This window comes from Anguilla anguilla, chromosome 7 (genome assembly GCF_013347855.1).
Source record: "Anguilla anguilla isolate fAngAng1 chromosome 7, fAngAng1.pri, whole genome shotgun sequence".
In the NCBI taxonomy this organism is placed as follows: domain Eukaryota; kingdom Metazoa; phylum Chordata; class Actinopteri; order Anguilliformes; family Anguillidae; genus Anguilla; species Anguilla anguilla.
In genome coordinates, this window is record NC_049207.1 from 3076920 (window position 1) to 3093956 (window position 17037).

Consider the following 17037-nt stretch of genomic DNA (forward strand, 5'->3'; position numbering starts at 1 on the left):
GCCATCCAGAGGTAAAGATGTGCATTTGTGAAGTTGTCTGAGATGCGTTGGATTGTGTTTTATGTTGGTTTAGATCCATTTTGTGGATCTAAGACGAGACCAAAACAACATGATGTTTTAAAATGACAGAGTGGAGAAATATAAAAAGAGATGATTTGCACATACTGTATGTCAATGATGTTAACTAACACATTTTGTAATAATGTAACTACTGGACAAACAAAAACATCTTATCTCAAGAGTTTGACAAACGGTTTTTGCGCTGATGGTTGCTTTTTAGAAACTGGACTGTGAACCCTGCTTTGAAACTTGTTTTTTTTTACCTGTTTGACCTGCTTGTATGACCCTTATGTGGAGGGTAATTAGCATTTGACTATTGAAGAGATTTTACCCTGCTTGGCAGAGTGACAGCTGATGTCCTTTGGGGGCTGTACCTCTCTGTGCTGCATGAATAAACATCGCTGATTTACAAACTACCCTAAATTCATAGTGGACATTTTCCACGAAAATTTGGTTAGGCTGTTCAAGCTTCATGGCAGAGGGAACATTGCTAGTGTCACCTCACAGCGAGAAATCCCAGCCCTCTTCTCGGTAGTTCACAAACTTGTTCAACCACCAGTTCCTCTCTGCACCTTTTTTTTTTTTTTTTTTTTTTTAAACTGTGAAATGCGATGTATATCTTAATGTTTTTCATCAGGAAATAAATAAGATAAACAATACTCGCCAAATTATTTCCTCACCCATTTCCACCCCTGCCCCCCTCCACCCCCCCTTTTTTTTGTTGTTGCAAGATCAGGGGCAGCAGATTCGCATACACGCTAGTTTGTGCACACAAAAAGTTCCGTTTCCGCTCCATAGAAACATAGGCTGCCCGTTTCTAGGTCCAATACAAAGTTCTCACACTTCGTAGCCTAAACCAAAGGCAGGACAGTGAGCAACATTTAGCCATATGCGTACAGTAATATGCCTCCGTCCGTTTGCGTGCTCAGTACCATGCGCTAAAAGACAAGAGGCACTGCGGTCTGTATAACAGTCTAGTTTAGAGATGGCTGTCAACTCGATGCAAACAAACGTGGCCAATAATTGACAGGGTTCAGGTGCAATGACACCAGAGGAATAGGCAGAGGAGGGGCAGACCGCACCAGTGTCAATGATTAGCTGGAAGAAAAAAAAAAAACTGCCAAAAATGAAAAATAGCCCAAATTGTGACAAGCCGCTCAAAGCCATAATGAAGAACACTTTGAGTTTAGCCATTTTGTTGGATATCTTGGTATTCAACGTTGTAAGGGAAATTTACACTGTTCTGTGATCTTGACTGGGATCAAACAGCCAGTTCAATATTCCCAATGAAATTCATCAACATCCTGTTAAAAAAGGAGATTATGACATGTCATAGACCAGAGGTCACTATCCCCCAACTCCATGACACAGTGAAGAGATACAGCAACATAAAATGTCAAATGCAATTCACACACCTTTTTAAATTTTACTTTTTATTTTACCTACATATTTTCAGGAAGTCCCTGGTCTGATCTTGGAAGCACAGATGTTTATTTAATTTTCACAGAATCTTTGCCAGAGAAGGGAACAGATTCGCTCATACGTGCTAGAAGTGTACAAACCTCGCGTGTAAAGGCCACAGCCCTGGTATATGCAGAGCAATTGGACAACTTTCACGTTCATTTTATACTTCACAATAAAAATACTTTACAGTGTTCCCAACCTGCTCCACCTGAGGCAAAACAGACAAGTCCCCTTTTCAAAGAAACAGTCTGAGGCACGGCTTACAGTAAAAGCATTTTTTTTTTCACGTTTGTTTGTTTGCTTTTTCAGTGGATGTGTTGCAACAATGGCCTTTTGTCATATCCAGTAACTCCATGCTCCATCGCCACAGGAACAATTCCTCAGAGCTCACGAGTGCATTGAATTGCAATTGCAAAGAGCACTTTAACCTTGAGTAAACCTGAATGCAACGCAGTGTTGAAGCACAGAAAAGGCGGGCATGGCTCCAGTGGCGGCAGTGTATTATAATGGGCAAGTATAATGGGTCTCGTAACCTAATGGTCACAGGTTCGATTCCTGGGTAGGACCCTTGAGCAAGGCACTTAACCTGCATTACTTCAGTGTATATCCAGCTGTATAAATGGATGCAATGTGCAAGTCGCTCTGGATAAGACCTTCTGCTAAATGTCTGCAATGTAATGGTATGAATGTGAAATCGTGTACAATACAACAGTAAACATTTCCTAATAATACTTTTTGTTTTTTTGTTTTTAAAACTAAGACCAGGCTATTGCTATGAGGTGCCCTGCTGGATCTTTTGTTTGGACACTCAAGTATTCTAAATGTGGAGACTCTTTCTTTCTTTCATTCTTCATTCCTTCCTTCTAGTAATGTCATAATAATGTTTTCTTTTTAGTTATACAGTGCCTTCAGAAAATATGCACCTCATATTAAGTTTATGACATAGCTGTAGCTATGGTACATTTTGAAAAGAGACTTGTTTGTTTTGCCTCAGGTGGAATATGTTGGCGAAACTCCAAAGTTGGAATTCTGATAAATAAAATCATAATTACGAGAAATAAACTCGAAATAAACTCGCAAAAGAACAGAAGTCACAATTGCGAGATTTTCTTTTTGCTTCATTTTTAAGACATTTGGATTTGAGATCAAAAGATGAATGTGAGACAAATGTACAGACAATCAGGTTTTATTTCATAGTATTTACATGCATATATGTTTTACCATTTTACAGATGCCCCCCATGTCCAATGCTTAGAAAAAACAAAAACAAAAAAGAAAACATTTTTTTAATTGAAACTGACCAAAAAAAAAAAAAAAACATTTACCTCTCAGAAATTGTACAGAAATGCTTTTCAAGAATGATACATTGGCTAAAACAGCCCAGTGTAGGAGCTCTGCTTATGACCCCATTTTAACTTCAGTGTTATTTTTACTGTGTGCAGGTTTTAAGTCCTGAATCTCTGTGGTTGGTTTTGGATCTTCTGAGTGGACCTTTGCCATTGCTTTTGCATTCCTGTCAATTTGGATCAACAGCCTCATGCACGGGACCAGGCCGACGACCTGTAGATGGGAACAAAAAGCGGGAGATCAGTCATGTAGTTAAACTAAGTGTTCTGGAAAGTGTCCCAAAATCCGAGAGGGCGATGCACAGAGGTAGCCGAATGGAGCGGTCCGGCAGGCGTGTGCAATCTGATGATTTGTGAAGATATGAGGGAGTCCGTTTCGCCGCCCGGTAGACCAGCACCAAGCTTTTGAATTTAATGCGAGCCAATATACGACACGATTAAGGCAGTAATGTTTTTGAACTTTTATTATGATTTTAACTGAGTTACCAGGTTGAGTGGTGCCTCCTTTTCTGTGTGTGCACCATAGATTCCCAGGCAGTAAGTCAAGAAGATAACTATTCCAAATGCAGGCCAGGACAATCCAGTGCTGTTGGCCAGGTCAACCTGTTAAAATAGATGACACTTTCAATTTTAACTTGCCTAGCCCCTTGCCTTGGACATCACATCTCAAGTCATCAGATGTATATAATATGTTTGTGAGCGTGTGGGGGTGGCATGGTGGTTGTGGTGCCGGATGCAGGCGGAGAGATGGGGGAGTCGTTTAGCCGGCCGGAAGCCGCAGCTGTGGGCGGTTACGTGATTAATTCTAATCTTTATCTGCACCGCCTGCAGTGAGACCTTGGTTCGATGGATGCACACAGTAACCTGCGTTGTTGCCGTTCTCGTTGTTAGTGTTAATCAGTTTAACCATCAGGGTCCAAGTTGAACTATGCGGTTGTTCCCTGCACTTGGACCGGTACTTCTCTCTAGGGTTTTGTCATACTTGTTCCTGGTTATGGTTATACACTTTGTTGTACGTCGCTCTGGATAAGAGCGTCTGCCAAATGCCTGTAATGTAATGTAATGTAATGTAGCCTGAACAGTAACAGCTACAGCAATGGCTACAGCTACAGCAACAGTGCCGCTGTACCACTGTATGAAATAAACCCGAGTGCATCTTACCATACCGTGCCTGTGTGGTTCTGTCAGACTAATTACAGTGAGTTTCCATTTCTGAAAGCACACTAATGGTAATCACTGTAATGGTAATGGTAATGCACTGCATTTATATAGCGCTTTTATCCAAAGCGCTTTACAATTGATGCCTCTCATTCACCCATTCACACACACACTCACACTCACACACCAACGGTGAAAGGCTGCCGTGCAAGGTACCAATCAGCTCGTTGGAAGCAATTAGGGGTTAGGTGTCTTGCTCAGGTACACTTCGACACGCCTAGGGCGGGGGATTGAACCGGCAACTCTCCGACTGCCAGACAACCGCTCTTACCTCCTGAGCTATGTCGTACCCCCACTGTATGTCTAGTACTTTATTTCTCATTGATTGCTATGTGGCAATGTTTTTCCTCTTATACCTCGGGTATACTTAAAAATATTTTCAGGAAGTGTATAGACTGGAGCAGGCTGCTTTTACCAGTTCAACTTTCATTTCTCCACCAGCTTTCCTGTGTCCCGGTATAACGAATCAGCCCCAGAATGACTCCAACCATCTAGCGACAACAAAAGCCCTTACAATATGTTACACATTTCAATGTTGAGTAAATCATCTGCTTTTTTTTTTTCTTCATTTATTACATGCTTTTTAAAGAGAGGGGCCACGTCCAAATCAACACACTTGCCTACTATTGAGTATGCAAGTCACATACAAGTTGTATACACAAGTTGCATACTCTATAGCAGGTAAGTGTGCTGAAGTGAACACAAGGCATTAAACTGCTCTTGCAGTGCCCCCTATGGGTTGTAATTTTCAACTACGTTGCACTACTGGCCAGGACTAAATCGGTGATGCCAAAGCAGGTGTTTGTCCATACTTATTCCACACTTATTGCAGATAAAATAAATAAAATTCCTAATACTGCGTTTTATTCAGCTTAATCGGTATTTTGATTATTTTAAGTTTATGGGCATACCATTAAACAACCTCTGTCTTTTAAGTTAGTATTAACTCCTCACGCACCAATTAAAAATCAGTACCCAGTGTTGTTAGGCAGAATTTGAAAATGCAGCTTTCTAGCAGGTTTCATGTAATCTCTGCCTACTATAATGCTTGTAATTAATGCTCCCATTACTGTTTAGTTATGGTAATGATTTAAATCATGAAAGAATAAGTAATGGCCACTTAGTTGTTTAATTAAAGACAAAATCTCGTTCTGTGTGTTCTGTGTGTTCTCCCCCATGTTCGTGTTGGTAGTCCGGTTTCCTCCCACAGTCCAAAGCCAAAGGTAGACTCCGAATTGTCCATAGATGTGAGTGAATGGTGTGAGTGTGTGTGTGTGTGTGTGTGTGTGTGTGTGTGTGTGTGTGTAAGTGTGTGCATGCGTATGTGTGTGTGAGTGAATGGTGAGTGAATGGTGTGTGTGTATGTGTGTGTGTGTGTGTGAAGGTGAGTGTGTGTGTGTGTGTGTGTGAAGGTGAGTGTGTGTGTGGAAGTGTGTGCATGCGTGTGTGTGTGTGTGTGTGTAAGTGTGTGCATGCATATGTGTGTGTGAGTGAATGGTGAGTGAATGGTGTGTGTGTGCCCTGCGATGGATTGTGTATTTCCTTCCTTTCTCCACGTATATGAATGAGGACATCAAACAGTCTCTGCAGTGGGGATTTCATGTGGCGTGTACTGCAAGTTTTTTTTTTTTAACATTGTCCGCTAACTGCTTCCTCTGTCGCTTTCCACTGAATAAATGCTAGCCAGTGTCCTGAAAATGGCACTCTCACGTAGTTCTCACGCAGCAAGAGAAAAATCTGTTGACTGAGTTTTTTTTTTTTTTTTTCTGAATGTGTGGTGTGAATTTCCAGTCCTCTGCAATCCTCTGCAAGCTAACCAGCGAAAAGAAAAGTCCCGGTGGTTTCTGTGGTTGTGCTTACCATCAGTGGCTTCAGAAATGAGGGCATTTTGCTAACATGTAAACATGTTTTATTTTCAATGAACTATGGGAACACACTCAGGTCAAAAGATGGGGTGAATTATGGGGTGCCGTTCAGGAAGAATATAATCAATGTAGTGTACATATATATAGGCTTGCTTGAAATATACATTGGTTTAATATGCATATGTATTGGTTTGTCCTTTACGTATCAGTGTTTCCCACAGGATTTTGTGAGACTAGGGTGGGTGGACCTTGGACCCTCTAGGGGGGTCCGGGGGCATGGTCCCCCTGGAAGAAAATTTTGTACATTTTAAAGTTAAATGCATCAATCTGGTGCACTTTGAGAGCAAAATTAGGAAGCTAGATCTATGAAGAACGTTTTGCTCTTGTAAACAATCCCCTCCCCTCCTCCTCCTCTTCTGACCACATCCTTTACCTGGCCTCATATGGAAACAAACAGGAAGGGTTCATAGGTGAGGATGGTACCATCTAAGACAAAGAAACCCAGATGCATTACATTACAGGCATTTAGCAGACACTCTTATCCAGATCGACTTGCACTACTTTTTTTACATAGCATATACGCACATTGCGTTCATTTTTACAGCTGGATATATACTAGAGCAATGTGAGAAAAATATATCACGTTATTGTGATACCATTGCTGAGAGAGAAAAGTATTTTTTTATTCTGAAAAAGATGTGTCACAGTTATTGGCACCCCGCCAAGTATTTTTACCAGCTTGGTATATAGTTCACTGGATATCCACTTAATATTCCCTAGTATGTCCAACCATTACTCTTGAGACAATTATATGTACATGTCTTTCTCGCAAACAGTTTTCAATGTGAACCTTTATTTGTTGGTATGTTTTGGTATGTTATATTAGGATTGAGTAATAACTGTTTCATGACCTTTCCCTAGAAATATGAAATATCTGGTCATAGAAACCGACCGCTAATGAGGCAGCATGGGATGCATGAGCTTGCCAAAGTGAATGTTGAACTTGGATTTACGTTCTTATCTCCTCGTTTATTTCCTTATTTGGCCACGTACGTGTCCCTGACAGCATCTGTGTTGCCAAAGCAACACAGCGGTGTCAGTAGTGCCTATTGGCGCTGCAGCCCAGGCACAGTCTCGAGGTGATGGCCTCCACAGGCTGAACATTTAGAAAACTTGTGGCCCTTATTCTAGAACCTTGTGGCCCTTATTCTAGAACCTTGTGGCCCTTATTCTAGAACCTTGTGGCCCTTATTCTAGAACCTTGTGGCCTTTATTCTAAGAACACTTGGGTCCCAATTCATCAGATTGGGTTTCTGTCATGAGATAAAAGCAGCCGTGCCCTGTCAATGCAACCCCGATCACACCGCATCTTAAGATCAAACCCGCCCGCGTGGGCACGGGCTCATTTTCCTCTTAAGCGGCGTGGGCGCTGGATGGGAAAATGTCACCTGTGTCTGTCTGAAACTCGCGAAGACGCTTGAATTTGGGTTACCACCGCGCAGGGCCGAGTGTAAGACAGAGCCCTAAGTGCTAAACATCGAGTAAACAACCACATGGACCAACTGTCGGATGAACAATGTCTGTTGATTAAATCAGAGCACAGAACGTAATCTCAAACACAATCTATAATTGAAGCTCAGCTAATTATTTGTCCGACGGGACCTCATTACACATAATTGCATCTTCGTGAATGAAAAACTGTACGGCTTATTATTGCATGCCATTGTAAATGTGTACCACAAAAGGCAAACACGTCACAACTTTACCAGCACAAAATCATTTATGGAGCCATTCGTTGTATAGCTGCACGGTATATTAATCCTCTTGTCCGTCCTTTCATATTACAAATCATTTTGCATGGAGTACCACACCAGGCATACACATGCATCTCCCAGAGCTTCTATTTATCAAATATCATAATTAACAGTCGTAGAGAACAGATACACAGTAGCCATAGTAACAGAAAAATCTTTTTGAACACAGTATGTACAAGGCTGGATGGTGAAACAAGGCAAACATGCCCAAAAGCATATCAGCTGTAGTATTGATTGAGGTTTTCTACAGTACTTTAACTGAATGTTTGGATTGGGTATGTATGGGTTGCCTTTTCATTGTCAATAAAATGAATACATGACCTCAAAAAAATTAATACATAACCTCATACAGTAACAAACCATTTTAGAACTAATTCAGACATATTTCCTAAAACATTCATCAATATTTAATAATGGCAAAGACAAATTTTATCCTGTATTTTATGACTTTATTTATTATATGCACTCCTTAAATAAAGACAAAAAGTTTATTTGTTCTCTGTAATGTCTTTAATGAGATTAATGTTGCATATAAAGCAAATAAACATTGGGAAAGCAAAAAAAAAAATGAATTAAAGTGAGACAAATTTTTCATCCCAACTCATTGGTGATTTGACATTAAAATCCCTGATATTATGGAAATATTTTATCATAAAAACTTGTAAAGAAGCTGATTATGCACAAAACAGATATGCCATATATCATTGCCATCTTATACATTTTACTGGGGGCATAATTGCACAAATTGATTGTCAATGGGATTATATGGGGGTGGTTTGGGTGACAGTCATGGGTTTGACTGCAGCTGGATTGTTGATCTGGCAGTTGAATGTCAGGTGTAGAATTGTTGAAAGGACCTGCAAGAAAGCAGATTAATAGAAAAGGAGAACAATTGTCCACAGCCCCTTAAATTCTGCTTAATGTCCACCCAAGTTAAAAATATACTTAATGTTCATCCAAGTTAAAAATCTACTTAATGTTCATCCAAGTTAAAAATCTACTTAATGTTCACCCAAGTCAAAAATATACTTAATGTTCACCCAAATTAAAAACATACTAATGTTCACCCAAGTCAAAAATATACTTAAATGTTCACCCAAGTTAAAAACATACTAATGTTCACCCAAGTCAAAAATATACTTAAATGTTCACCCAAGTTAAAAACATACTTAAATATTCACTCAAGTTAAAAATATACTTAATGTTCGCTCAAGTTATAAATATACTTAATGTTCGCCCAAGTTAAAAATGTACTTAATGTTCACCCAAGTTTGGAAACAGAGCCACAACTATTAGCACATCTCACAGATACAACATCCTCTGCGAAATAATAAATGTTATCAACCTGATATGCCACTTAGGAGCCATGATTTACACTATTTAACAGTAATTTATGAGACGCTAAACTGACCAGGAACGCCTGTTCCTGACCCAGCTCATGTGGTTGGCTAAGCGGCAGCAGCGACTGCAGGCTTCATACAAGCTTACCTGAACATAACAGAAATTGGAACAGTGACTGAAAAACAACAATAAACCCACACGTACCAGAACAACCACGAATGTGACTGTGAGTCTAGTCACAAACATAATCCCCGTCTCCAGGTATTTCAAAATGATGGGACCACAAGGCTGGAAACAAACATCAAACAAAGACAATATTTTAAAACTAATTTTTATAATTTTTTTTCTTGTCCTAATTGGGTTGGAGGAATAACCTGCAGTCAGGGCTGGCCCGACCCAATAAACAAAGTAAACATTTGTTTAGGGCCCTGCGATTGGTTCGGGGGCCCCCTCCCTCCAAGATGTATATAAATATATATTTTTTAAATAAATAACTGTGTTCCCTAAGACAATGGCTTTTTCATTCATCTAAATATATTTCTATTGGTGCCGAATCTTGCTGGCTGGGGACGGGGGGGTTGTTTTCGACCAAAACAGACTTTTTTGGGGCCCCATGTAGACTTTTTGTTTAGGGCCCCCAAAAACCTTGGGCCGGCCCTGTCTGCAGTCACAGCACCTATGGGCCGTACTACCCGCTAACCTGGCCTTACATTGGGATTTACACTTCTTATTTCCCTGAAAGCTAGTTTTATTCATTAAAATAAATAAATAAATAAATAAAAATAAGTGCATGAGTGAGTCCGTATTTAGATTTGTTTTCAATTGATCCATTTGACAATTGTTGCTTATTAATCATGCAGAAGCCTCTCACTGATAACATTTATGGAGAGTAAATATTTTTTTGAGAGTAAAGTAGATGTGGAAACAATTGGCTTAAATTAGGCAGCAGGATAGTTACTTCTTTGTACACCTCCACCTCCGACATTGCAGAATCTCTATCATATGATTGTTTCAAGTATGCCTAGGGAGAGAAACAAAAACATTTTTAACATGCAGGACAGAGTGACATAAGCAATTACTTCTTCCCAACACTACTGAATTTTTGCATATTTCCGTTTTGTATTTCACTGAAAAAAGGTGACAAGGTTTCTAAATACCTGCACCTTCAGACAGCTGTGAATCAGCCCTCAAACAGAACAGGCAGAAGTTCCGTTTTATGGAAAGTCATCCACAGCCATGCTATGTGACCAAAAGTATCTGGGCACCCCTTGGTCTGAGGCAGGCCTCATCGCCCAATCAGTGCCCGACCTCACTAATGCTCTTCTGGCTGAGTGGAAGCAAATCCCGGCAGCAATACTCCGACATCTAGTACAAAGCCTTCCCAGAAGAGTGGAGGCTGTTATAGCAGGAAATTACATTACATTACATTACATTACATTACAGGCATTTAGCAGACGCTCTTATCCAGAGCGACTTACACAACTTTTTTACATAGCACTTTACATTGTATCCATTTATACAGCTGGATATATATATATATATATATATAGATATATACCTTGCTCAAGGGTACAACGGCAGTGTCCTTACCCGGGAATCGAACCTGCGACCTTTCGGTTACAAGCGCAGTTCCTTACCCGCTGTGCCACACTCCGTCCAACTCTGGACCAACTCCATTTTAATGCCCATAATTTTGGATGTTGGATGTCAGGCATCCACATACTTTTGGCCATGTAGTTCATATCCCGTGGAGCACAGAACCTACCCAGTTGTCCCTCGATTGTTGTACTCTATGGCATTTTGACGCCCTGTCTTCATAGTCTGGCGGACAGTGGCACGATTGAGGGATTGAATCCGTCCAGTCTTCGTAGCTCAAGAGTCCGCAGCATTCAGCCTGTTATCAGCGGAAAGACCATCAGTTACGTTACGTTACACTTATTTGGCAGACGGTTTTATCCAAAGCGACGTACAATAAGTGCATTTCATGGTCATGGACAGCTACAAAACACAGGTTCAATAAGATACAATACTTATTTTGTACAGCTATTTCTAGGCAATAACACAATTTAGTTCACACAGTGAACACTATTCTGACCTAACCTCTGCAAAGCCAACTAGGCTAGAAGAACAAGCTACAGTATTATACAGAGTGGTGGTAGTTAGTTCAGGTATAGTCTGAAGTGATGTGTCTTCAGACCACAGCGGAAGATGGGTAGTGAGGGAAGAGTTTCAATTGCATGCAGTCACAAAATATTGCAATGAAGTTACAACCGGAGTACGTGTGTATGTGTCAAAAGGGTGTCGTCAGGAAGTTGACGGTGCTGAATGTGAAAGACTTTTTGAACCGTTTACCACAGTCTGCAGCTTGTTGATCGCTTTTTGGGTCTTTTGATCTGCCCGATTCAGTGGCGTCAGTTCTCTGAATTGATCCTCCGCACCGTTTATCTTAGCGCAAACAAAGACAGTGTTAAGATTGGAACTTATCTAATATTCTGATAAATAATTATTTATCAATTACAGATATTCTACCATAAAATACACTCTGGGAATGAATAATAATAATAATAATAATAATAATAATAATAATAATAATAATAATAAAAACATTCCATGAAATGGAATAAAATCAGCAAATTCTGTTCTTTCATTGAGGTACAGTTAGACTGCCCACTAACAGAACATTGTTTCCTAAATCATTTTTATAGACATAACGTGTCAAACAGCTTATAATTTATTTTTCTCAATGTAAAAACACACTACCGTTCATGACTGTACTTTTGATTGACCTGACATTTGATTATTCAGGCACAGTAGTCAGCATTTATACAGGTACAATTGAGCACTACTGTACTGCTGTAAAAATGGTCCACCTGAATATATTCAATGCCTCAAATCAAGGGTACCCAATATTATCTGAAAAGTGCAGGTTTTATTACCCCAGGACTAAGACACCTTTTTTATTATATTTTATTTTATTTTATTCTGGTTATTTTATTATATACTATGTTGGTTACTGTTGCTATATTCTTTTATTGTACTTATTGTGTCTTAATCGTTTTTGTAATCTCGGCTACATTGAAAATGAGGGCCTGGCCCTCAATTGTACCTCCTAGAATTTAAATAAAGGTTCTGACTGACTGACTGACACCTGATTCTACTTATTAAAGTCTTGATTGAAGACCATGAGTAGTTAATTAGTTGACTCGGGTGTTGTAGTGCTGGGCTAAAACAGAAACCTGCACCCACACCGGCCCTTTTCGGGTATGACTGGAGACCCCTGCCTTGGGCGCTAAGTTTGTCAAACTGTCCATTGGCACAATGCGATAAGTATATGATGTACTGTAACAGAACACCGAGGTCCCAGAATGACCATAAAATAATTCTTGCTTCCCATGAACAGAAAATACGTTAAAATATATTAATACATTCCACAAATGGAACATACTGTGGATTATTAGTTTAAAAAAGAAAAGAAAAAAAAAAAGAAATTTATTTTACTGATGAATATCTATTTCTAAACAAACGCTTGTGAACCTGTTTAACACCGTTTAGAAATGCTTTACCTCAGATTGGACAGCAGACATTGCGGGTAGAACTCTGAAGCAGCCAATAGCGTGAAGGATCAGAAAGACAGTATACTACAGAAATAATGACAGAAGTTAACATTAGCGATCATCTTACCAGTCTGATGGGTGAGCAGTGCACTGAGTTTATAATAATAATAATAATAATAATAATAATAATAATAATAATAATAGCTTTATTTGTATAGCACTTTTCAATTCTTGGTAACAAAGTGCTTCACAATAGTCAATACAAAACAGAAACTTCTTCAACAAAATTTGCCTTAAATTCTAATTTTATTATTCATATTTTATAGTTTCATCACAAAAACTATAAATTATCAAACCCTTTCCTACTGTAGTTCAAAGCATTTTTTGTGCATCTTAAGCGTCACAACGCAGCCTGTCACCAAGCCAACATTTAATTAAATACATATTCGCTTATCTGCCAAAACTACTGTACGCTCTGTTCACCTCTATTCAGTCCTTGCAGAATAAACATGCAGAACATGGAGACATATAGAAAACGTGGATTCCTCCTTAACAACAGATCAAGGGACAGGTTTGATTTTAGTCCTAATGTACACGGTAAACATAATTTTTTATTAGATATCTAATTATCATCACGTACCTGTTTGGAAATGCCCACATCTTTGGTCCGTCAACGTTTGCCAAATAAATATTAGCACAGATAAATGGTACCGTCAAATAAAAAATAACATTAACACAGGTCTGTAGGCTGTCATTTTCCATATTTTCCATATAAACAGAAGGTTTTGCTTTTTAACGTGCTTAGAGGGTTAAAATACTGGCCTACAGCTGTCTACCGGGCACCTTTTAATGAAAATAGCTTGCTGTGCAAAATAAATCATATTTATTGAACAAGGTGGATGTTATTGCCCTCACTGAATGGTCAATGGTGAATGGACTGCATTTATATAGCGCTTTTATCCAAAGCGCTTTACAATTACAATTGACTATTCCGTGATAGTCTTTTTCGATATGTCACTGGTGCAATCATGTCATTTTTTCACTTTTTAGAACCCTCTTTTTAGCAGTCATACTGACTTCTACTGACAAACATTTTTGAAGTAATCTTTGATGATGTATATTCGGTTGTGGACTTTTGCTTTTGATGTAGCAATTTCTGAGATTGATGTCTACAGTGACGCCTTACGGATAAGCGTTGGAACTCCAAACACGTGCCTCTGAAATTCACATATTCTGGAATCTACTTGGGCCCTATATATAAGCGTTAGGTGAAATTACCATTATTATTGCTTGCGCATTTGTCAAAGAACCATCAACACAGCCGTGTAATAATGAATATTAAATACCAGTAAATTAAATGAAGAATAATGTATAAATGTAATGTAATTATACCCACCACCCTCAGTGCCCACTTCTTCTCTTTATAAACGCCGAAGACGCCCAGAAGCGCTAGCAGGAGGACGAGTGATCCGTTCACACAGCAAATGACGATGCCGTTAGTGGTGTCAAACTGAAAATCAGCACATAAAATAGTCATGAAATTAACTGCAACTGCCCTCCTACATAGCAAATGCCAGATCTAAAAAAGGTTGGCCCTGTATATCTTCATATATACAGCGTATGCGCACCAACAAACGTGCCTGACAAAATATGTCAAACGATGCATATTTGCCAGCGTTTTATATTGCATTTTATAAAACGGGCTGTTTCGATCCTGAATGCTAATTGACTGTAACCGCGCTCTCAAGTGACTGTAAATCCGATAACGTTAACAGTTATTCAAACAGCATGTTTGCAAACAGTATCACTCTACGCACAACCCGTTAGTTACAGATAATATTACAAAACTGGTAAATGTTGAATCATAAATTATTTGTTTCTGTGTCGTAACCATTTTATAAAAGCGATAGGGCACGCGAGGCCGTGTCCTATCGTGAATAGTCACGCCACGTTTACACGGGGTTGCCACTTCGCTCAGTGCCTAGCAACACCCCTACAGCCGTAAATGTACTCACAACAGAGCGCGGTCACTCGTGCTGTATTTCTTAAACGTATAATGGGTTATACTTATGTGTGAAACTGTTAGCTCAGATATTTTGATCAGTGTCAATTTCATGTTCCTTCCACTTTCTCTTACGTCTTTAGCTTCATCGCTGCTTGATGCCACGATTCCAATACCCAGGGTGACGCCTCCTAAAATCTGGACAGACCACATACAGCATTGCAGTATTATTATAAGAACCCCGAACTCCAGATTTATGTTTTAGATTGCTGCAGGTTCCCATGAGCAAAATGACTTTGACATCCATTTCTCTTTTACACAATTGTCTTTTTTTAATGTACCAAAAAAAAAAATGTTGTGTAAATCTGTCACCAGTGTACTTTGCTGTGTATAACACACTTTAATGAATTTTTCAAGAAAATCTGCACGTAATCACTCTTACTGAAAAAATGCACATCATCATCATCATCATCATCATCATCATAGAACACAAAGTGCGCTGAATAAATTACTGGCTGTAGTTACCGACTGTACATTTTGATTTTAAAACACAAAATGTACAGTTCCTGTAGACCTTGCTGACAGAAAAATCTGAATCACAAACACTTGTCTTATACAGCCTAATAATGACTGCACGACCATATGTCTGCCAAATTTATTTGCATTGAATTGCAATAAAATGTGGTACCTATATACAAAATGGCATTATTCTCACAGCACCTTTGGGTTTGCCTATAAATAATCCACTATTACAGTAGCCTACCAGCTGCCAGGTTGCTGATTATATTGTCTTCTGTTTATAAAAACTTACCCCATATATGACACTGAAAGCAATGCATAGTCGTTTCAGGAAGGTGTTATCTTCTGCCATTGCTTCAAAGACAGCGTGTGTGAGGTTCAGTGAGACCCTTCAAATGAACAGAAAAGAGATGGCTTCCCGTCTTATACCTGCCCAGTGATCAGGTTTTTTTTTTCTTTCTCTCTTTCCGCTGCCACATCTGTCGTGCAGACACGCCTACATATTTTCAAAATGCAAATAAATGTATGCACTTCATTATTTTAATAAATAAGCACATTAATTCAATGACCCTCCCCCTCAGAACCAACTTCATGTTCAGGAATTCATGTTCATGTTCATAATTAGTGCTTATGGACGTGCCCTATTGCAGTCACAGATACCGACACCTTAACAACCAAGTTACCAAGATCATCCAATCAAATGAATTCACTGCTCTCTTTCACAATTTTGCTGTCATAGACGCACATGAAAATGTCAGAAATAATATGGAATGCTTACACGTCCAGATTACAAGACGCGAAGATATGGGTTTGGAGCTACCGGTCACAAATAGCGAGGGAACTACAAATAATTTTTTTTTTGTGACATCGCATACAAAATTAATTAGCCTAATTAGGCAAAATGTATAAAACGAACGAAACGAACAGTAGAGAACGTAAAGAAAAGGTGGCATGATGTTTGGCAGCGTTGTAAAAGAAAAACTTGGCGAGGGCAAAAGACACTTGGTCTTTTTTTTATTTGGGGGGGGGGGGGGGGGGGGGGGGGGGGGTTAATCTAGGTCAAACTGTTTCTGATGACCACAAACTGAGACGGAGCGCCTTGCCGGTGTCAGTACATGAGACGGTCATGACCTCTTTAGCCTGCGTGGCCTATTTCTGTTTCTCCGTCTCTTCTCCCCAAACATCAGTTTATGTGGCAGCTAAGACACTCTTTTATTAGGAGGTCCTAATCAAAGAAAGAAATGAGTTGGGTGTCCTGGTTATCACCATGATTGTAATATCAAATACACGCTACTTGGAGTTACCTGAAGTATATTTTCTTGCTTTATACTTCGATCGCCCAAATGATCAACATGCTATTGAAAAACCGACAGGACATCAGGAGCTTCTCTAAATATATAAAATACCTTTCATAGCACACAAGAGCTACCTGGACCAATATAAAAAACATACCCCTAAGCTGAAATAACATATTTAAAAACCCACAAAGGGAATTATCAATTTAAACTAGCAACCAGTTCAAATGTGGAATATCAAGTGAGTGAGTTTCCTTTCTGTTGAGATTGTGAAACTTTCGATTTCCTCCATTTTTTTTGAACGTGTAGATGGCGGTGTTAGAGAACACCGTCATCTACTGGCGATAGAATGTCATTCCCGAGCTCAGATTGCAGTTGTACTGCACCGGATGGTGGTCAGTTACGCCAGCGCCGCTCACAGGTGTACATCCTCTTTGGACTTGTTCATCCTAATCATCAGTAAACAGTGGCACTGGGGAGATTTATGTTTGCATTGCGTGTTAAGTGTGAAATCCCGCATTTATGGACCTCAAAAAGGGACTGTCAACATAGGCCGACA

The 17037-nt window shown here is 39.4% G+C and overlaps 2 protein-coding genes across 3 annotated transcripts in view; one reads left to right on the forward strand and one right to left on the reverse strand.

Moving 5' to 3' along the window:
* Positions 1-17037, forward strand: part of LOC118231277 (transmembrane protein 19-like) — a 33212-nt gene that overhangs the window by 7948 nt on the left and 8227 nt on the right. The gene's annotated exons all lie outside the window — the stretch shown is intronic.
* Positions 8405-15617, reverse strand: LOC118231280 (tetraspanin-6-like). Of its 2 annotated transcripts, XM_035424950.1 has the most exons (9): positions 15476-15592; positions 14800-14862; positions 14059-14172; positions 12672-12746; positions 11461-11553; positions 10874-11002; positions 10067-10129; positions 9313-9396; positions 8405-8624 (listed from the first exon to the last, which is right to left on the reverse strand). In XM_035424950.1, the coding sequence occupies exons 1-9, from the start codon at positions 15533-15535 to the stop codon at positions 8529-8531; spliced, it is 777 nt and encodes a 258-aa protein (XP_035280841.1). In that variant the 5' UTR covers positions 15536-15592; the 3' UTR covers positions 8405-8528. The 2 variants fall into 2 exon arrangements, with proteins under 2 accessions (XP_035280841.1, XP_035280842.1); XM_035424951.1 differs by lacking the exon at positions 9313-9396 and having other exon boundaries at positions 8592-9255; positions 15476-15617.